This window comes from Azolla caroliniana, unplaced genomic scaffold, assembly GCF_043228905.1.
Source record: "Azolla caroliniana isolate FFs.n. ecotype wild unplaced genomic scaffold, voAzoCaro1.0.p SCAF_9, whole genome shotgun sequence".
Taxonomy (NCBI): Eukaryota; Viridiplantae; Streptophyta; class Polypodiopsida; order Salviniales; family Salviniaceae; genus Azolla; species Azolla caroliniana.
Window position 1 is genome coordinate 10,865,393 of NW_028230444.1, and position 19,499 is coordinate 10,884,891.

Genomic DNA, 19,499 nt, shown 5'->3' on the forward strand with positions numbered 1-19,499 from the left:
AATTCTCAAAACCTTTGGCCTTCCTATCTTGCCCGCACACTTTTGGTTCCACTAAGTACACTTACTTAATATTCCCCACTAATAACATGCAGATGCCTTGGTTTGTAGTTATCATTCTTCGAAGAGTATTAATATCGATGTACCTTGGGAAAACACATGTTTTGCACTTGGTTATTTTTTTAGCTTTACAGTTGAGATGTATGACCTTAAACTGGTGTTTTCTTATGGTGTTTGAAGTTTCAATCATGTCAAAAATCTTCCTCCTATTTGAGTCAATCTGAAGTTTCAATCCTCTCTTTCTCTTCAGAACATAAGTAGACAACTTGATGTAAATGAAAGAAAAATAACTTTTAGAGGATCAAAAGGTGAATACCCTGAATTATAGGAACCCTCGTATGCTTGGATTGATGCATCTCGAAGTTGCCAATTGTCAATTGCATTGCCTCCAATTAATATGGAGGCTATTAAATTTTTGAATATTTATGATGGTTGCACAAATGAATATTTTTGGAAAGTTGGCACATTTCTTAGATGCTGCCAATATTTTTGTTTTGTCCATGTTAATAATTAGCCCACTGATTTAACAAAACGTTTCCAGCACAACCAATGTTCCATATCATCCAAGGCATATGACAAATAGAGAGAATTTAAGCCACCAAATTGAATTCTCCTCATTACAAAAGAAAATGTGTTCATAACTTGCATTGAAATTTTACAACCCAGTTTCTAACATTTATTCAATATAACTGCAGTAAAAATTATCATTGTTAATTTGGGTTTTGTAGCAAATCTTAATCGTATGTCATTTGACTTCATACAAAAAGATGAGAAAAAATTATTGGTAGAAGCTCACAATTTCCAATCAAGCTTGTGGCTTTAGGGAAAGGATATCACCTCATTTGCATATAGCAAAAAATCTCTCATTCATATCCACACTTTCTCCTCAAACTGATTAAGGTCTTTTATTACCATCCCCAATGTGGTATACCCCTTAAAAATGTAGTATATATTCTCTTCCACATGATACGTGTAGATTCTCCCATTCCAAATGATAATATTTAGGGGAAAGGTAGGTGGTTGGGTGGCCCTAGAGATTTTAAAGAATGGAAAAACAAAAGCCGTGATATACATACACATTAATGTAACTCTGCTCAATTTTCTTCACATGAGCACACTATCACTTTTTCAAAATTTAATTGAAAAAATAGGGTGCTCGAAGCACTTCTTTGAGCTCGAAATTGCCACGATCCGGCACAGGAGGGAAATTGACATCAGGGAAACACTCTTCAAAGGTCTTTAACAGCTGTACACAAAAACATATATGGCCAGCAAAAAATTCAAAATGCCGCTTATTAAAATGTTGCCACCTACTACTAGTTCCCAACATCAAAACTCATGCGTATTAAAAAGTTGCCACTCCATGGGATTAATGTAATGTTCTAGGGTTTAGGCAGAACCCAGTCAAATTGACGAATTAATAATAAAAACCATTCGACAACGCAGATGTCATTTTATTGGTTTATTCTATGTAATTTTCTAGGGTTTAAGTTTTAGTTAGGATTTTATATACCTTGCAATTTTCTAGGGTTTAAGGTTTGGTTAGGATTTTATACAGCTTGCAAATACATTCATTTTATGGAAAAAAATACATTTCAAGCACTTACATTCTCTAGGATGGGCTGATCATATAGCTCCACAAACTTCTCCCGCAGAATCGCATTCATCTTATCAATATCTCCGGCATGTGTCCAGTATGAATCATGAACACCTGCAAGAGAGAGAGAGAGAGAGAGAGAAATTTTATGTTCAGAGAGAGAGATTTACTCCCCAATATGTTAATAGAGAACTTTAGGCAACCCTATCACAGAAGACTCACCTGCAAATGTTAAACCTGCTTTTCTGCAAGCAATGGCTGTCATCATCATATGTGTGCTATCAAGCGAGTGAACAAAATTTGGCGGGAATGCAGTCCTTTGCCGTTTCACCATAACCTGATATTTCAGCACAAAATCAGACAAGTAAGATGCAGTCAGAACTCCTTAAGAAAAAAAAGACCACAAGTGTCAATCACCCATAAAATTCTAGAAGACACAGGACATGTTACAGCAGCTCTTGTTTACAAACATACACAGGCTTTACACTCTGAACATATTATACCCAAATCATAGTTTTGCAGATTTGTTTTCACATTCTACTTCTAACCTAGCCATTCAGAAATAGTATTCTCAAAGAATAACATGCTTTATCAAGGATGAAGTATTAGTGTTAAGCATGAGCACACATGCTTAGGTGATACATACACTTTTCTACCACATTGTGGTGATAATCGGCTAGCCTTGCTAGCCACATTTTGTTAGTGATAGTAAGTAGGAAACAACATGTTGATACAACATTTGGTGGCGAGAAGCCATCATACCCATGCTTCAAGTTGCTGTTCCTTGTATCTGGAAGGATCCACATACAATTACAGTTTTCTGATTCAATATAAGTTCCCTAAATGTTGATACAACATTAGGTGATGAGAGACAATCATGCTATACTTCAACTTGCTATATGCATTGTAGCTGGAAAATGCAAAGTCATTACATTTCTCCAATTTCGGGTAAGTCCTCAAGGGCTGTTTTCTAGAGTAAGAAGCTACTGAATTATTATCATTGTCCCAGACACTGGTAAGTCTGAATATGCAAGATTATTACTTACATAAACGGGCAGATATTTTGAAATCACACCAAAGAATAGAGTACAATGCATGAAACTAAGAATAGAAACACCATCATACCCTTGTATCATTGGAATGAACTAGACAAAGTGTTTGTAACGATGTTCTAACCTGCAAAAGTATTTCCAGTCAGTTGATAGTATGTTATATGCCAAATCATATTAAAAAACATCGAAAGGGAATTACCATGATTTTGTGGGGTTTCCTGTATGGCTGTACAACTGGAAGCCCTAAGGGTGTTTTCCATTTCACTGGCTGGTTATGCGATGCAATCACCTGTGCAAGAATAAAAAGAGTTCCAACAAATGATTCAAATTCTCATGTTATCCACATTCATTTTCTTAAAAGAGGAATAAGTAAGGACCTTTGCACAATCCCCTAGCCAGCCCATAATGACTCTAGCTGCTTTAAACATCTCTCCAAGAGCTGCCAATGTTGTCTGCACATTTTCATTTTCATTTTCATTTACATAAGATACTTATAAAGCATTTCCAGTTCCGTGAAGTGAAACACAGAACTATTTAAGACCTTTGCTGCATAGCAGGAAATACTGAAAGCTTGCTTATCATCTGTTAATGTGTGCCTTTCTTGCAGTCGGTTTAATATTTGATCTCGTGCTCCAACATACGTTACTCCATAAACTGAAGTCATAACTGTTTGCTTCACTAGCTTCCTATCAACCTAAAGAACAAGTAACTCATAAAATTTTAGACATTAAATTCTTCTGATATACCCTGAACACTTAATAATAGAACAGCACCTGTGAATGCAAAAGCTTGGCCAAATCCTTTGAGCTTTCATTTGAAAATTCTTTTTCAAGTAATCCCTTGACACTACATTTGTAACACATTGCTCCCCATTTTATAAGTAATCAAGCCACGTGCAACCCAATTTTTGACACAAATCTCAAATATTTAATATCCTACATATCTAGAAAGAATAATGATTCATTGTATCAGGATTATTTTTCATTAGATTTACTGATGTGTGACAATGACCTATAGGTGCTAAGAAGATACCTATTCAAAAATAGATTTGAAAAAAGTAACACTTTTGACTGTTTGACTTCTGATTATGAGAGGGAAAAGTACATCCATTGGATTTTTAACTATAGTCACTTTGGAACAAATGTTCCTTGGGCATGGAATGGGAAGCTAGTTGAGACAGTGTAAAGAAAATTAAAAAATAGTTATTCATTATGACCTTCAACATTATTAAAAGTTATCGTCAAGAAAGAAAGAAAGATATATTAACGTCTTCCAAGAGGCCAAAATGGCCTATAACACCAAACAAGAGATTACATCTTAAGTGTTGTCTCGTCTTTGAGAACAACAAATCAAAATAAAATAAATATTACTCAGTAAATATAAAAGTAAATAAGATAAAAAGAGACGAGGGAATCTGGTTTTTGGCACATGTGCGCTTTTCAAGTTAGATATATTATAACTTGACTTCGAAAGATCTGTAGCATAAGTTAATCCAGAATGGAGAGGTCTATGAAGCGAGGGAAGCACCTCCAATGGAGGGAGATAATAATCTTTACCTATCAATGACAAGGGTATTGAGGTTGTGGTCCATGGGGTTGGGGCCTACCTGCATGACAAATTGCTATTGCTTGATCTATTGTAACCCCTTTGCTATGTCTTGGTCGAGCGCCCATTTGTGTATCCCTTGATTGACTTGTAGCATCAGTAGGAATGACGGGGCTAAAGAAAGTTGTGATTGTTCTTTGTAGATGAGCTTGTGTGGCTATATTATTGTCCTTCAACAACTTTTCCATATGTAACTTGTGTCCTTGCAACAAAAGTTCTAGGCACTGTTGGTCCTCATATTCCATTACCTTGTGTAGTGGGCCAAAGCCTTGTTTAAAGAGCCAGTGGTATCTCCCTCTGATTTCCTAAAAGATACTACAATGACAAACATAGTGTTCTTCGGATTCCACTCCTTGATGACACAATTGGCAAATTCTTTCTTCTAGAGGTATTTGTGTATATCAGCCAACCTCAATCTCTAAACTGATGTGATGAAGTTCACAGCTGCCCTATCACAGTGCGCAGCGCAAAGGATAGATGTATATCCATATAAAGTGGCTTGACGATGAATCCACCCTCCGACGTGTGTAGAAGGTGTGTCTTGTAGTGGGCCATCTTCGTACCAAATGATATTTTGGGGCTGATCCATGTTATCTTGTTTTCCAAGTTAGGTCATGGCTATTGGAATTGCAAATGTGCACATTGTCTCTCGAGGCACCAAGGGTTGCATATCCACGAGAAACTCAGGCACAAGCAACCTCTCATAAGCAGAACCTAGGCCCTGTAAATGTTACTTCTAGGTATGTGTAGGAGCGTGTGTATTCCACCTTTTCCTCGTTCAAGAAGAATTCCGGTTCTAATCTTGTAACTCATGCTTGAGTTGTGTTAAACACCATCACTTTAGTTTTAGCCATGTTTATTGACAAACCTTTGTCACTACAAAATAGTTTTTAAGGCATTTAGATGTCTTTGCAATCCCTCCGGAGAGTCAGACATCAGCACGATATCATCAGCATATAGTAATATTTGTATAGCTATACCTGCTAGGCATGCTCCCGAACCACCGAATCTCTCTATGTAATGTGATACCTCATCTATATAGAGACCGAAGAAAGTGGGTGATAGTGGGCTCCTTGTTGCACTCCAATTATACTAGCCACCGCCTCTGACAAACCCTTGGAACACCACACTTTTCTTAACACGGTGTCGTGATGTGGCATATCAAGTGTGAGAAAAAGTGAAAAAGTGAGGATACACGCACATTTCACAAATACTTGTAAAAATGAAATAAATCAATAATAAATAAGCCTAGGGCCTAGTGACATTGAGTGCGTACAGAGGGGTGCAAGCAAGTTTTGAACCTTGCACCTCCAAGATACAAGACAATTGCCTTACCAATAAGGCTACTATTTGGGTGTTTAGATTTCATATTTTCCCTTTTCATATTCAAAATTGCATAGGAAACAACTAGTGTATAGATCCCCCATCGCATATCTGTTTGAACACTAACGGGTTCTAGCCGTTGTATAAGCCGAGCACGCGTCAATATCGAAGGCTTTTCGGAAATCCACAAAGCAGCAATAAATCCTCTTATTATGCGTTCTGCCCCCTTCAATAAGGGCTCGGAGGGTCAGTATGTGATCCAAAGTTGTGAACCCCTTACGAAAGCCTGACTGTCCAGCTGAACGGCAGCCGTTCCACTCTGCCCATATACTCAATTCTGATTCTAAAATCGAGCCATATAGTTTGGCCAAGTACCGAATGCATCGCATTCAGATTGTCTGTTCTAGTATTCACTTAGATTTTCACATTCTTTAGGATTAATAAAACACTAATATATGGAGAATTTAATCTCTTCCAATCTGCTCGTAAGAAAATATAATTTTGAGGCATCTTACCGAACTGCAATATCTGTATAGACATCAGCAGGTTTCTCTTGTACGGTCAAATTTACTGATTCAGCTCCTAACTGAAAATAGTAAAAAATGTGCTTAGTTAACATGCACATGGTTTTGATATCCTTACATACCTATATAATACAATGAAAATCCATTTGCTTACAAGATCCCTTCCGAGTGCAGCATAATGTTGAAGTCCATTGCAAGAACCATCCTATGACAGCAACATAATCTTGGTCACCAAATTAGAGCAAAAAGCATGTTCTTCCAGACAACATGACTATCTCAAATATCTCAACCAACCACTTATATTTGCTCATCTAAGAGACTTTTCTAAACACAGAAAGAATATACCAAAATTCTAACCTGATGAACTGGCAAGTGTGACAAAAACTCTTCTGGATTCCCTGATGAATATACATTAGATATTTCAACGCAAGTGGCAAGACATTGAAAAGGATCTTCTGCTGCAAGCCACCATCGTCGGCCCTTGAGGGGCTCTCGAGCTGAATCAAGAATATTCTCCATGTTCTCCTCTACAAAGGCAAGTCGACCATCAAAAGAGAACTTGTCAACACCATTCCCATAGACATTAGCCATGTGAATCTTCAGCCAGCGCAGTCCTGTCTTTCCTAACGCGCGACCTTCTGCAAACTCCAGTAACCCTCGACACATATCTGAGCCAAGGTGATTCAAATGGGGATGCATGGGATATGCACGGCCTCGGAAATCTATGTTATGTGGATAATAGAAACATTCTTCATTCCTCATTTGCCGAGCTACCTAGTTAAATGATCATTCTTAACTCTCTCTCTCTCTCTCTCTCTCTCTCTCTCTCTCTCTCTCTCTCTAATATAGCTTGGATTGTCCCCATCTAAACATGACCAAAGTGGAAAAGAATACAGTGATCAAAACTGATATTATTAACTTGGAAAACAAGATAGCACGGATCAGCCCCAAAATATCACTTGGTAAGAAGATGCCTTACTATAAGACACTTTTTACACACATCAGAGGATGGATTCATCTATCCTATGCGCTGAGCAGTGTGCTAGGGCAGCTGCGAACTTCATCACACCAGTTAAGAGATTGAGGTAGACAGACATGCAAGAATACCTCTAGAAGAAAGAATCTGCCAACTGTGTCATCAGGGAGTGGAATCTGAAGATAACTATGTTTGTCACTGTAGTGTTTTTTATGAAATAAGAGGAAGATACCATTGCTTCTTTAAACAAGTCTTTGGCCCACAACGCAAAGTAATGGAATACGAGGACAATCGGTGCTTGGGACTTTTCTCGCTAGAACTCAAGAGACACAGGGAAAAGTTGTTGAAGGACAACAATACAACCACACAAGCTCATCAACAAAGAACAAGCACAACTTTCTTTAGCGCCATCACTCCTAAGTGAATCAAGTCATGCTACAAGTCAATCAAGGGCTACACAAATGGGCTCCCAACCAGGACATAACAAAGGGGTTACAATAGATTGGGCAATAGCAATTTGTTGTGCACATAGGTCCAAACTTTGTGGACCACAATCTCACCACCCTTGTCATCGACAGATAAAAGCCAACATCCCCCACCATCGCACACGCTTCCCTCTCTCCATTTTAGATTGACATGTACTAGAGAATGTGAGAAAAGTTGTTAATAGCAGCAGCAGAACAGTTGTTAGAACAAAATAGATACAGCCAAGCTGTGAGAAGGCTGTTAGACAGTAGCAGCAAAAGTAGCAGCAAAAGTAAAAGTCTTTATAGAAGAGGCTGGTATAGCCTATTTATACAAATTTGGGGAAAGTGGGTGAAATGGTTGTTTGGTAGGTAAATGACTCTTGTACTATCAAACAGGTACAATAAACTAGGAATAAGAGGGAATATCTTGGAAAAAGTGGAAGAGAGAAAAGGCATCATAAGCGGTGCAGATTCTAGAGAGAAAAGAATCTAGGAAGAGAGGGAATGTACAATGGGGATAATAAAGATGAAAGAGAGTGCAGGTCTGGAGCTGCCACCCTCCAACAGAGAACTTACAAAGACAAAAATTACAATCTAACTTGAGAACTCCTACATGTATTGATAACGAGATTCTTTAGTCACATTTTATTTTACTTGCTTGTTTACTTAGCTACACTTCTTTGGTTTGTTCTCAAAGACGAGACAACATTTTAAAACATAATCTCTGGTTTGGTTTTATAGGCAATTTTTGCCAGACATTCATATATCTATCTCTCTAAACCCTAAACCCTCTCTCTCTCTCTCTCTCTCTCTCTCTCTTTCTTTTTCTCTCTGTGTGTGCTTAAACTGATTGAGGGGACAAGAGAAGGGACTCACAGAAAGCTTCAATTCGATGTCACAACGTTGTGAATGCAGCTCACGATTGAGTCTTCTTACTTTAGTTCTTTCCCATCTCCACTTTTTTAGCGTATCAGGGTCTTCAGTTTCAGGCTTCTCAGGCTCTGGTACCTACTTTTTCCAAAGAAAATATAATCAGCTGATTTCACATTAAATATTGTGTCATCTATCTGCATAACAATCCCGAGTTAACAGGAGAATTTTACATCTTCACGGTCAACCATATCTGCAATCCTACCACCTTCCTCCCAAATCCTTTCTACAACATCAAGAAGCTTGCTATTGATTCTCCATTTTGTTGAACCAAGTATGTCCAAGGCCTGCATTATTTCAGAAACAATAATCATCAGAAGAAAGAAAGAGAAATTCCTATTGCGTCACATGAAACCAGAGATAATCAGGCCTGCATTACTTCAGAAACAAAAAATATCAGAAGAAAGAAAGAGAAATTCCTATACATCACATGAAACCAGACACAATCCGTGTTTCCCTTTAGTGCTAACATTCAACCAATGGCTATTGTGGAGTATATAGGCTCTTGTTGGAAATTTTTAATGTACATTTTCTAAAAACAACGTAACAAAGCAGCAAACACCCTGTAATATTGGTTTCATTCTAAACCATTACTCATAATTTGGAACATTTGCTAAACAGATTCAACTAATGCAAAGTTCATGAAGCTAAAGACAAAACAGAGAAGGGGGGCCAACTTCGCAAAACATCTTTCAAGAGAAATTTTCCTAGGAGCAACTTATGAATGAGTGAGGTAGGAACTAGGTTCCTGCCTCTGAAGTTACGAGTAATCTACAAGTAAACCACCAGGCATACAAGAACAAGTATGGAAGACAAAGAGAGAGACAGATAGCCAGATAGAAGCACACTTCCGTAGGAAGAACTAAGATCCTGTGAATATTACACTCCTAGGTATGTGTAGATAGCATGTATGCTTTCATTTCCAATAACAACTCTCATTCTGATCTTATTGTCCATGCTTGAGAGATGTAAGCAACATCACTTCACTTCTATCAAGGTTTATCAAACAAATCGTTTTCTGTACAAAACGACTTTATGGAATCTAGATATCTTTGCGGTCTTTCTAGAGACTCAAAATTCAATACAATGCCATCAGCATGCAACTCCAATATGGCTATCTCCACCGAGCATGCTTCTGAAACACCCAACCTCCCTATATAGCTTGATACCTCATCTACATTAAGCACAGAGAGAGTGGGTGAAAACAGGAATTCTTGTTTCACTCTAATCATGTTAGTCACGACCTTTAACAACCCATTTGAAGCACACTCTTTTCCTAATAATCATTCATAGTGCATAGATTCCCCATGCATGGCTTCTAGGGTTCTCGAAATAGATTCTACATGGAACAATGTCAATGGGCCTAGAGAACAACAATTGATGTCCTTTTCATGGGCCTTTCTCAATAAGGACTCCAAGGCTCAAACATGTGATCCTAAGTAGTGAGCCCTTCCTGAAGCCTGCCTATCCGACTAAGCAGCAGCATTTTCGTTCTACCCAGACACTCAAACTCTGACTCTAGAATCGGAACTTCACTCTTGAAGATCTGTACAATGATATGTTTGTCCAGCTAGTAGAGAAACATTCATGCAAAGCTTTATTAATGATGTGTGCAAGATGCAGGATTAAGGTATCACAGGCAAAGATAAAGTGCTCATCTACTAGCCTATTGCAATCTTCCAAATTGTAATTGATTGATTGCATTTCTCACTATTTCTGAAGTAAAAACTTTGGACTTAAGTGGGTATAAGCCGCAGGTGAGACTTTTCAGGAATTTCATAGAGAGGATTTACATTTCATCCAAGCCTAAGATGAACTTTGGTGTGTGCTAGGTCTCATTAAACATTCTCCATGCTCTTTTAGTTTCTTGTCCAAGGAACAATCTTTACACTTTTGCTTCAAATTTAATCAAACAGGATCTTGTCTTCTTCCTCGTGAGGCATTCAAAGGCTACTCTTTCCTGTCTGCTTATAAAACCCCCAAGTCATTGCAAGGATCCTTGTATAACCACATTCCTATCATACCCACAACTGAGTGGGTCACTACCACGTGTGAGTAGAGCCCCAACCATGAAATGAAAGGTTATATTAACATCTTCAAAAGGCCAAAGTGGCATACGAGACTGAAAGTTACATCAATGTGGATCTTATGGAAGTGTGATGGAAGAATGAATAAGTGAATTGCACCTACACTATTTGACTAGGTTGTCATCCAAGTGCAATGGCACAGGAATCATGTGTATACATATTGTGAAGGATACATTACATGAAACAAATAAATACATAAGTAGGAGAGACGGTATATGAGTGGATCAGCCCATGAAAGTTCACATAGGATGATGATGTAAAACATGGAGGATCATTCCCAACCTTTGGCAATGATACCATGTATCCTCCCATGCAAGTTACATCCTCTGTAATAGTCCACATATTGAGGATGCCTAGAGTGCCAAATAAACTGATTGGCCTAGAAACGTTCCTCTACCAGATAATGGTTGTGCTTGCTCTGAGGTCTCTTGGCATGGCCTTCTAAAGAAAATTATCATCTGTCATTGTACAGGTCCTACTGGTTGGCTATTACTAGGAAAAATACTATTCTTGCTAATTACTTGCATGCTTAATTAGCTATCAAATTCTCCTCTGTTGGGGTAAAGGCCCTAAATGACCCCCTTAATAGTGTGTACATGTGTATAGGCCTAGTGTGTACATGTCTACAAATGGCACTAATGAGCTGGTTTTGCATAATGTGCATTATGTAACCACCCAAATAGGCAGAAAACGGAAATGTTTGCGTACAGATAATGGTAGTGAGTATACAAGTGCTGAATTCAAGAAATTTTGTGAAATTTGGGTATTAAGAGGGAGCTTACAGTTCCATACACTTTGTAAGAGGGTGAGATGCATGCTGTCCACAGCTAATCTCCCTCATGGATTTTGGGGAGAGGCACTCAAAACTGCAGTACATGTATGCAATAGATCCCCTCACATGTCTTTAAAAGGTGACATCCCTGAAGAGGTTTGGTTTGGCAAACCTGCTTCATATGATCACTTATGTGTCTTTGGCTGTGAGGCTTTTGTACATATAAGGCCTGAGCTGAGAAACAAACTTGACGCCAAGTTCATTAACGGCCTCTTCATGGGATATGGTGAACATGGCGAAATGGACTACAGGATTTGGATATCCCTGCTCAAGAAGGTTATACGCAGCCGGGACATTGTTTTCAATGAGGCAAGGCTGCTTCAAAGCAATTGTGCCTCAAAAGATGACCATAAAAGGGTTAGATTTCAGCATGACCAGCCACCTGTTAGACCCAGTTTTGACCATCAGGATGCACCACAAAGGACTGAAAATATTGATGATCCAGTGGTTTTGGAGCCAGAAGATGATGGACAGCAAGATGAGGATCCTGAGGGGAATATGCAGCCAAGTAATAATGCTGAAAATGGTGCTGAAAATAATGGACAGCAGCCTAATAATGATGATTTAGACATACCACCTGATTCTGACCCATTGCCTGGCAATGTGGATCATTGGGTGAGACGTTCTACTCGTATTAGACGAAATGTGAGTAGATTTGATCCCTCGTTGCACTACATAATGTTGACTGATGAGGGAGAACCTCTTACATATAAAGAGGCAAAGGCATGTGAGCACAACAATAAGTGGGAGCTTGCTATGCAGGAAGAGATTAAGGCTTTGCATTCAAATAATACTTGGGACTTGGTTAAACTGCCCAAAGGAAGGAAAGCCATTCCTAACAAATGGGTATATAAAATCAAGACGGTTGATAACAAACCCAAGTATAAAGCAAGGCTGGTTGCAAAAGGATATGCTCAAACTAAGGGCATAGATTTCCAGGAAGTGTTTTTCGCCTATGGTGAAAATGACCCCTTCGCGAGTGCTATTTGCTATAGTGGCTGCACTTGATTTGGAATTAGACCAAATGGATGTACATACAGCTTTTTTGCATGGTGACATTGATGAAGAGCTTTAATTGAAACAGCCCGAGGGCTTTGTTATTCCTCAAAAGGAACATTTGGTATGTAAGCTCAATAGAAGCTTGTATGGGCTGAAACAAGCTTCTAGACAACGGTACAAAAAGTTTGATGCTTTTATGCTCAAACATGGGTATACAAAGGAAGCCATGCTGATCACTTTTGTACACTAAAAGAGATGAAAATGGCAGCCCAATCGTTCTTGTACTATATGTAGATGATATGCTCATTGCTGCCAAGAAAAGGAGCACTGTTGATGTCCTTAAAAAGCAGCTGAAATCTGCATTTTCAATGAAAGACCTTGGGGGAGCTGAACATGTACTTGGAGTAAGAATTAGGAGACAAATCGAACACCATACATTGTATTTATCTCAGGAAAAATACATTGATAAGGTGCTGGACAGATTTTGTATGGCTGATGCAAAGCATCTTGGAGTGCCATTATAGCCATATGATAAAATCTCAAAGGAAGATTGTCCTAAGACACAAGAAGCAATCAATGACATGCAAGGTGTACCTTATGCTTCAGCTTGTGGTTCACTTATGTATGCTATGGTGGCTATTAGACCTGATATTGCCTATACAGTGGGAGTTGTAAGCCAGTTCATTGCTAATCCATGAAAGGCACATTGAAATGTAGTAAAGTCCATTATGATGTACTTAAAAGGGACTAAAAATAAATGCCTCTGTTGTAGAAAAGACCCATTAGAGCTGAAGGGTTTTTGTAACTCTGACATGGCAGGTGATGTGGATACACAGAAATCCACAAGTGGCTATGTATTCACACTTGCAGGTGGTGCTATATCATGGTGCAAAAGGTTGTTGCTTTGTCCACTACTGAGGCTGAATATATTTCAGACACTGAGGCTTCCAAGGAAGCGATATTGTCTTTGCAGTGAGTTTGGTTTGCTGAAAAGGCACCTATGCTTGGTTGTGATAGCCAGAGTGCCATCTGTTTGGCAAAGAATGCCATGTTTCATGCACGCACAAAACATATTGATGTGCGATATCACTTCATTAGAGAAGTGCTTGAGAATGGCCTTATCACATTGATAAAGGTTCACACATCACCGAACCCCGCAGATGTACTCACCAAGAACCCTGCAGATGTACTTACCCAAAGCACAACATCAGATATGTATACAGATGGTGGGAGTTACGTAGCTTAAAGGCGTCATTTATGCCTTTAAATGGGAGGTTGTTGGGGTAAAGGCCCTAAATGACCCCCTTATAGTATGTACATGTGTATCGGCCTATTTATAAAGGCCAAAAACCACTTATCACTTTTTTCGTTATTTTTGGGCCAACTTCAGTGTGAACTTAGCCAACCCGAAATGGATCATATAACACATAAGTTAAAAACTTTTGGATCTCACTTCAAAAGGTGAGCTCCTCCAACTGCCTCTCTCTCTCTATCTTTTCAGCCATCGATCTACTACTACACCTAAAGCCCTAAGTGTTCCTCAGCAATATTGACAATTTCTGACCCTTTCATCCTCGCTAGGATATTCTCAAATTTTGGATGTCACATGGATCTTTATGACACTTACGATCCTCCAAAACCGCAATTAGTTCTATGCATATGACCAGATACATGAAGAAGAGTTGATGATGGCAGGATGATTATGCATGGTATCAGTCACCCATGATCATTCCGTCACTGCATGGGTGATCATTCCGTCACTGCAGGGAGTTACGAAATTCGAGTATTTCAACCAATTGATAGTGTTGCATGATACCATTATAGGAATTAGTCACTAACTGCCCAATAACCAATCTGATCCCAGGATGAAAAATACCCAGTCACACCAAAAGTTACACGTAGTACAACCACAATTACACTGGTCAGCCTTATAGCTTGAATCTGGGTGTATGAATTATTTTTTAAAAGCTTGACTTGCCATACAGCCCTAATTCAAAAGAGAGAAGACTGCGTTTCTCCACTTGATGACTTTGCGTATTTTATGAAATCAGTGGCAAAGATTAAGGATAGAGTGAGACATACTTCAAAAATAGGCTGTAACTGTCGTATTGGAGTTTTTTTTAATGTTTCTCCAAGTTCTTTGGATCCATGTGTCCGCATGATACATGAAGGCAAAACCAGATGTCCACCTTTTCTATACCTACAAACAGAAAAGAAAACATTGAACTACCCAAAGCAGAAAAGGGAACAAAAATCAAATGCAAACAAGCAATAAATAAAAGTTGCGATCTTAAGATCTCAGACTATCAATGATATTAAAGGAAGAGTGAAAGTATATGGAATAGCAACGTCTTCCCGGCCTAAAAAAGGAGGCATGTTTCGTACCCTTTCCAAGGTAGAGGCTTCACAAGCATTGGCATATATGGTGTCACTACCCCACGAGCCTGAAAAAAAAATGAGCATTCTAGGGTTCAGAATACAGGAATGATGCGAAACAAAAACACGCAATACAACAGCAAGTCAGAAGATATCGAAATACATCGAAATACCATTTTGTGGATGCCTTTTGAAATAAATGGATCACACTCTATTACACCATACTTCTTACTGCATGCTGGCTTGTTTCCACTACATCACAAGAAACAATGCCTTTTAAATCACAACTATTAAAAAACAAAAAACTGAATTATTTAACCACATCATCCCAGGAGAATCACCTCTCTTTTCCAGTAACGGTTTTAACTGCATGCCGAAACGCTGGTCTAACTTCCAATGACCCATCTGATGTATTTTCCCCTGGATCTTGTATATAAGCTGTTTCAATAAGAAGCTCTAGCAATCGACATCCTACCTAAATCCAAGAAATTTAACAAGGTAAACATTTGTTGTATGATTCTTATTATGGAGTATGGTGAAGCCATAAAGAGAAACTTTAGTACACCAACCAAAATTTATTAATACTCACATGAGCCTGGACAATACGGCTCCAAGGCTCAGAGCTATCCGCCTCCCTAACTTTCTTCATTAATACCCTCAATTTCTTTTGTTTAATAAACTTCTGAACTTGCTTCTGCAGGGCTTTATGTTTCGCTAGTTGCTCTTTCGATGCTTCATCCTCAACATCTGACTCCTGTTTGCCTTTCTTGCGGGACTTCTGCTTGAGAACTTGTTGCAACCTAACCTGACAGCCACATTAGAAATTAAAATGATTGCCATCCCTTAAAACAATTGTTACCAACATACAAAACATAGCATTAGCTCCTATAAGATTACCTCCATTGATTAAGGAAAACTTAATCCAAGGGAAGTGTTCATGACTGAATGATGGAGAAACTAGAAGCAATCTGTACTGACTTTTCAGCACATTAGCAACAACCATGTCCAAGATGCAGGTGTTTTTCTCTTAAAATACTCCTTTCATTGGCTGATTAGATTCTTTATAAAGAAGCATTGGACATTGCATTCAAAACATGAATCCATATGTCCAACCTGACTGACCCATAGTGATTTACTATGGCTTAGTTGTCTGATGGAAACAACATGCGAAGAGCTCATAAGACGAGTAATTCACTAATCCTTTCGTGAAAGCGAGACAATCAAATGCCAAGTAAAGGATCAAAAGTTTTAAAGCATAGACATTCAATCCAAATTGCAAAATCGCGTGATGTCATAATATTCACAGGTGTTGTGCTGTTTTTACTTTAAACTCATCATCAAACAACATTTCTATTGGACAGGGAAATACAGAGGAGCATTGTTGTTAAGTATCAATTCGGCACATACAAGCTTCGTGACTACTTTTTAGGGCGACATTTTTCTTAATTAATATTTAAATCATAAAGATTCTGCAAGTAGCGTAAAACTTTCTACATCATTAAGGTAGTATTCCTGTTTAGCCATCATTGAACTTTTGAGGTGCTTAAGGAATCAGATTCAAGAAAGTAAATGATAAGCGATCGAAAGACGAGTATGTTAAATCCTCACCTCTTGCTCCACAGCTTCACCTATGCTCAAAACGGGCACAACTACCCTTAATCCAACATTCGCATCCTCTGTGAGCAATTTGGCTACCGTCTTATGCATGGTAATAACAGCTAACTTATCAGCTGGAAGCAAAGCAAGGTAGGGACCGTAAGAGCTCCGATTCAACCTATAGTCTCCTCTCTGGTATGCCTCTTGCTCAGCAGTAATCGCATTCACTAGGGGCTCAAACCAGCTGAGAAACATTGATTTCATAAAAGGTAGATTTGGCGCAAGTTGGTTTTTGCACATCTCTTCTAGTGTGGCTTTGTACTCTTGTATGGCCTGTTGCCATGCCTCTGATTCAATTTTCATTTGCCTTTTCATTAATCTCAGATGTTTCCCTCTGGATGTTTCTTTGGGCTGTGTGCTTGACGAAGCACCTTCCCGATCACAATCTCTACATTGTTTCTCTTCAGCCTTACTATCTAAGTTTGCTAACCTCTCGGAAACCTGAGTCGATTCTGGCACTTGCTTTGCTGGAGAGGATTCCACAAATGGAGTTCTTGAGGAAGAAGAAGAGGTGATGAAATCAAAGTCACTTCCCCAAAACTCTGTGAGCTCAAATAGTAACAAAGGCTCCGATTGGGTCTTATGTGCTTTGAATGCTTGAAGAAGTTTGTTGGTAGCATTCGGATCTTCGCGAGCTTTAAAAGACATCTGATTTGCAATTGTTGGTATATCCCACAAGACAGAGTTCAACGTCCCACGAACATCAGTCATGGGGGTCGGTGAAGAGCTTTCTTTATCTGACCTTATTTTCAAAAGGGAGGGTTCCTGTGGCCTCATTGGTTCTTCAAATGAGATAGCTAGAGCTGCAGAATGAAGCTGTTTCCTTGAATTCTTCATTACTTCTGGGGTAGTTGCCAATTCTTCAAAGCCGTTTATATAGTGATGAGCTGGCGAAAAAAACAATCTGGAAAATGGTAAATTCAGTACTACATGAGATAACCCTAATTGCCCTACTAGTACTAAACCCTAGAATAATAAAAAAACCCTATATCCTAGAAATCCGAAACCTTTGCGATTAATAACAATAGAAATGAAAGAAAACCCTACAAATTAGGGGAAGAAACTAACAGGAAACCCTAGAGGAAGAAGCGGCACAGAGAAAGAGATAGAAAATGGACGCACCTGGGGAGCAATGAAGAAGAATAAGGCGGAGGAGGATGGGGATGGGGATGGGGATGGGGATGGGGACCGGGCGTAAGCAGGGAGCGTGTGGGAGGAGTATGCTTCTTGGAGAAGGCGTCGGAGAAGAGCAGAATTCGAGTGCTAATCCTCCTCCACATACTCCTCAGCAGAAGAAGAAGGAGCTACGACTCCCTCCACATGCACACAACATTGAAAACAGATCTCCTCCTGCGACGGCGGCGGAGGAGGAAGAGGAAGAAGAGACGACGCCGCCGCCTTCTCTCTCTCTCTGGCTCTCTCTGGCTCTCTCTGGCTCTTGGCTCTGTCTCTCTCCGTGCGGCGACAAACCCAAAACCCTCTCCTCCTTCTCTCTTCTCTATGCTGTGTTCTCATCTGGTCTCTCTCTGGTCTGGTCTGGTCTGGTCTGGTCTGGTCTAGTCTCTTTGGTCTAGTCTCTGTGATCTGGTCTCTCTGTGTGATCTGGTGGTCTTCAGGTGCGTTAACAAGCATAGCCATAGCATACCATGTGGGTTGAGTTTGATATGTAGTCGACGTTTCTATTTGCTACCAATTAATAATTAGGCTTGGTGAGGAAATCTCGGACACAAACGGTGCAGAACACATTTCGAATGGCGCGTACGATCTGCCCCGTTCGATCTCTATCTATAAAAGGCGCGCGCTTAAAACCCAACCCGGGTCTGACGAGCCCCTGTCACATCAAACCCGCGCAATGATGATGTCATTTGATTACCTACCCCAGTCACTCATCGCCTAACTCACGAAATGTACTTATCTAAGCCTAACCCGAAGTCCTTTCACCTAACCCGGGCCTTGTAATCCTATAATCCTAACCCGGGTTGAGCTCCTAACTTGGACCTTCTGACCTAACCCGGGCACAACTTCAACATTATTAAAACCCTGCATAAATTCTTTTTCCCCAATTTTTGAAATTTTGAAACCTGTTACACCTGCATCTGCACATGCATTTGAACCAAAACCTACACCTACATCAGAATAGCTACTGGGTACCTGAGCATGGTAAGTACTTTCTTCCACCACGTCGTCTATATTGATCTTTGTTTTGGACTTTAAGAAACATATGTTGAGTCTCATCATGTGATTTGAGTTTTATCAATATGTTGTGTATGGCTTCTCATAACCTATTCTCGGATATGAGCTTTCTAAGTTGCATGATTCTATATCTTTTGCTTCATTATGAGCTTTGTCGTTTGTGGCTTCTCGCACCGATTGGTTAAATATAAGACATTTCATGTCGCGATTCTTTAATTACTTTCAGAATGAGCTTTGTATGTTTGAAGGTTCTTCCATCGGTATCATCAATATGGTATTCATTAATTGAAAAGCTCCTCATCATGTGATTTACAACTTGTGATATTTTTGGTATATTCTTTCACACCTACTATACGTGTGCTTAGGCCATAGATATTGGACTTAACAGTAATGACCATCCCTCTTCAATGGTAAATCTAGTGTCGATACAATGTACTAAGTCCACTACCCATTCCTCCTCGGTACTTTGTAAACAATGGATGTTTTTTATAACTATTGTTTTAATGAGTTGATTAGATTTGGCACAATGAACTCGTTGGGAACTTTCCATTGAAGATGAAGATTCAAATAATGATGTTATGATGCATGTAAGTCAAAAGTGATATAACGTTACAAATATTAAATGTATAAAAAACGTTGAAATGCTTAAATTTTAGAAAGCAATTGAGGAAGCCCAACATTTGATGAATCAATGTACTCTTTGTGCAAGAATCCAAGTGCAAAATGCAAGACTTTGCACAAAAAGGTATAAAAGGCCTTCTATGCATATATGATAGAAAAATAGGGAAGACTACTAATTTTTCTTTAAGTTGTGAATTTAGCAAG

The 19,499-nt window shown here is 39.1% G+C and overlaps 1 protein-coding gene across 1 annotated transcript; it reads right to left on the reverse strand.

The window, feature by feature from the left end:
• Nucleotides 1–679: 679 nt before the first annotated feature.
• LOC147860163 (DNA-directed RNA polymerase 1B, mitochondrial-like) lies at nucleotides 680–17,776 on the reverse strand. Its single transcript, XM_087324372.1, has 20 exons — nucleotides 17,604–17,776; nucleotides 16,434–17,385; nucleotides 15,415–15,630; nucleotides 15,167–15,300; nucleotides 14,999–15,077; nucleotides 14,835–14,893; nucleotides 14,532–14,649; nucleotides 8,705–8,818; nucleotides 8,478–8,609; nucleotides 6,516–6,932; nucleotides 6,313–6,363; nucleotides 6,150–6,220; nucleotides 3,480–3,552; nucleotides 3,248–3,400; nucleotides 3,084–3,158; nucleotides 2,906–2,995; nucleotides 2,780–2,830; nucleotides 1,877–1,991; nucleotides 1,665–1,768; nucleotides 680–1,303 (listed from the first exon to the last, which is right to left on the reverse strand). Exons 1-20 carry the CDS (start codon nucleotides 17,759–17,761, stop codon nucleotides 1,193–1,195), a joined length of 3,273 nt encoding a protein of 1,090 aa, XP_087180498.1. The 5' UTR covers nucleotides 17,762–17,776; the 3' UTR covers nucleotides 680–1,192.
• Nucleotides 17,777–19,499: the final 1,723 nt, after the last annotated feature.

Bases quoted from the DNA above. Each gene is read 5' to 3' on its own strand.
- LOC147860163 (XM_087324372.1), bottom strand. From the start codon at position 17,761: ATGTGGAGGAGGATTAGCACTCGAATTCTGCTCTTCTCCGACGCCTTC. The intron at 15,631-16,433 runs GTGAGGATTTAA...TGTGGCTGTCAG, and splicing joins GTGAAGCTGTGGAGCAAGAG to GTTAGGTTGCAACAAGTTCT. The intron at 2,996-3,083 runs GTCCTTACTTAT...ATTCTTGCACAG, and splicing joins GGCTAGGGGATTGTGCAAAG to GTGATTGCATCGCATAACCA.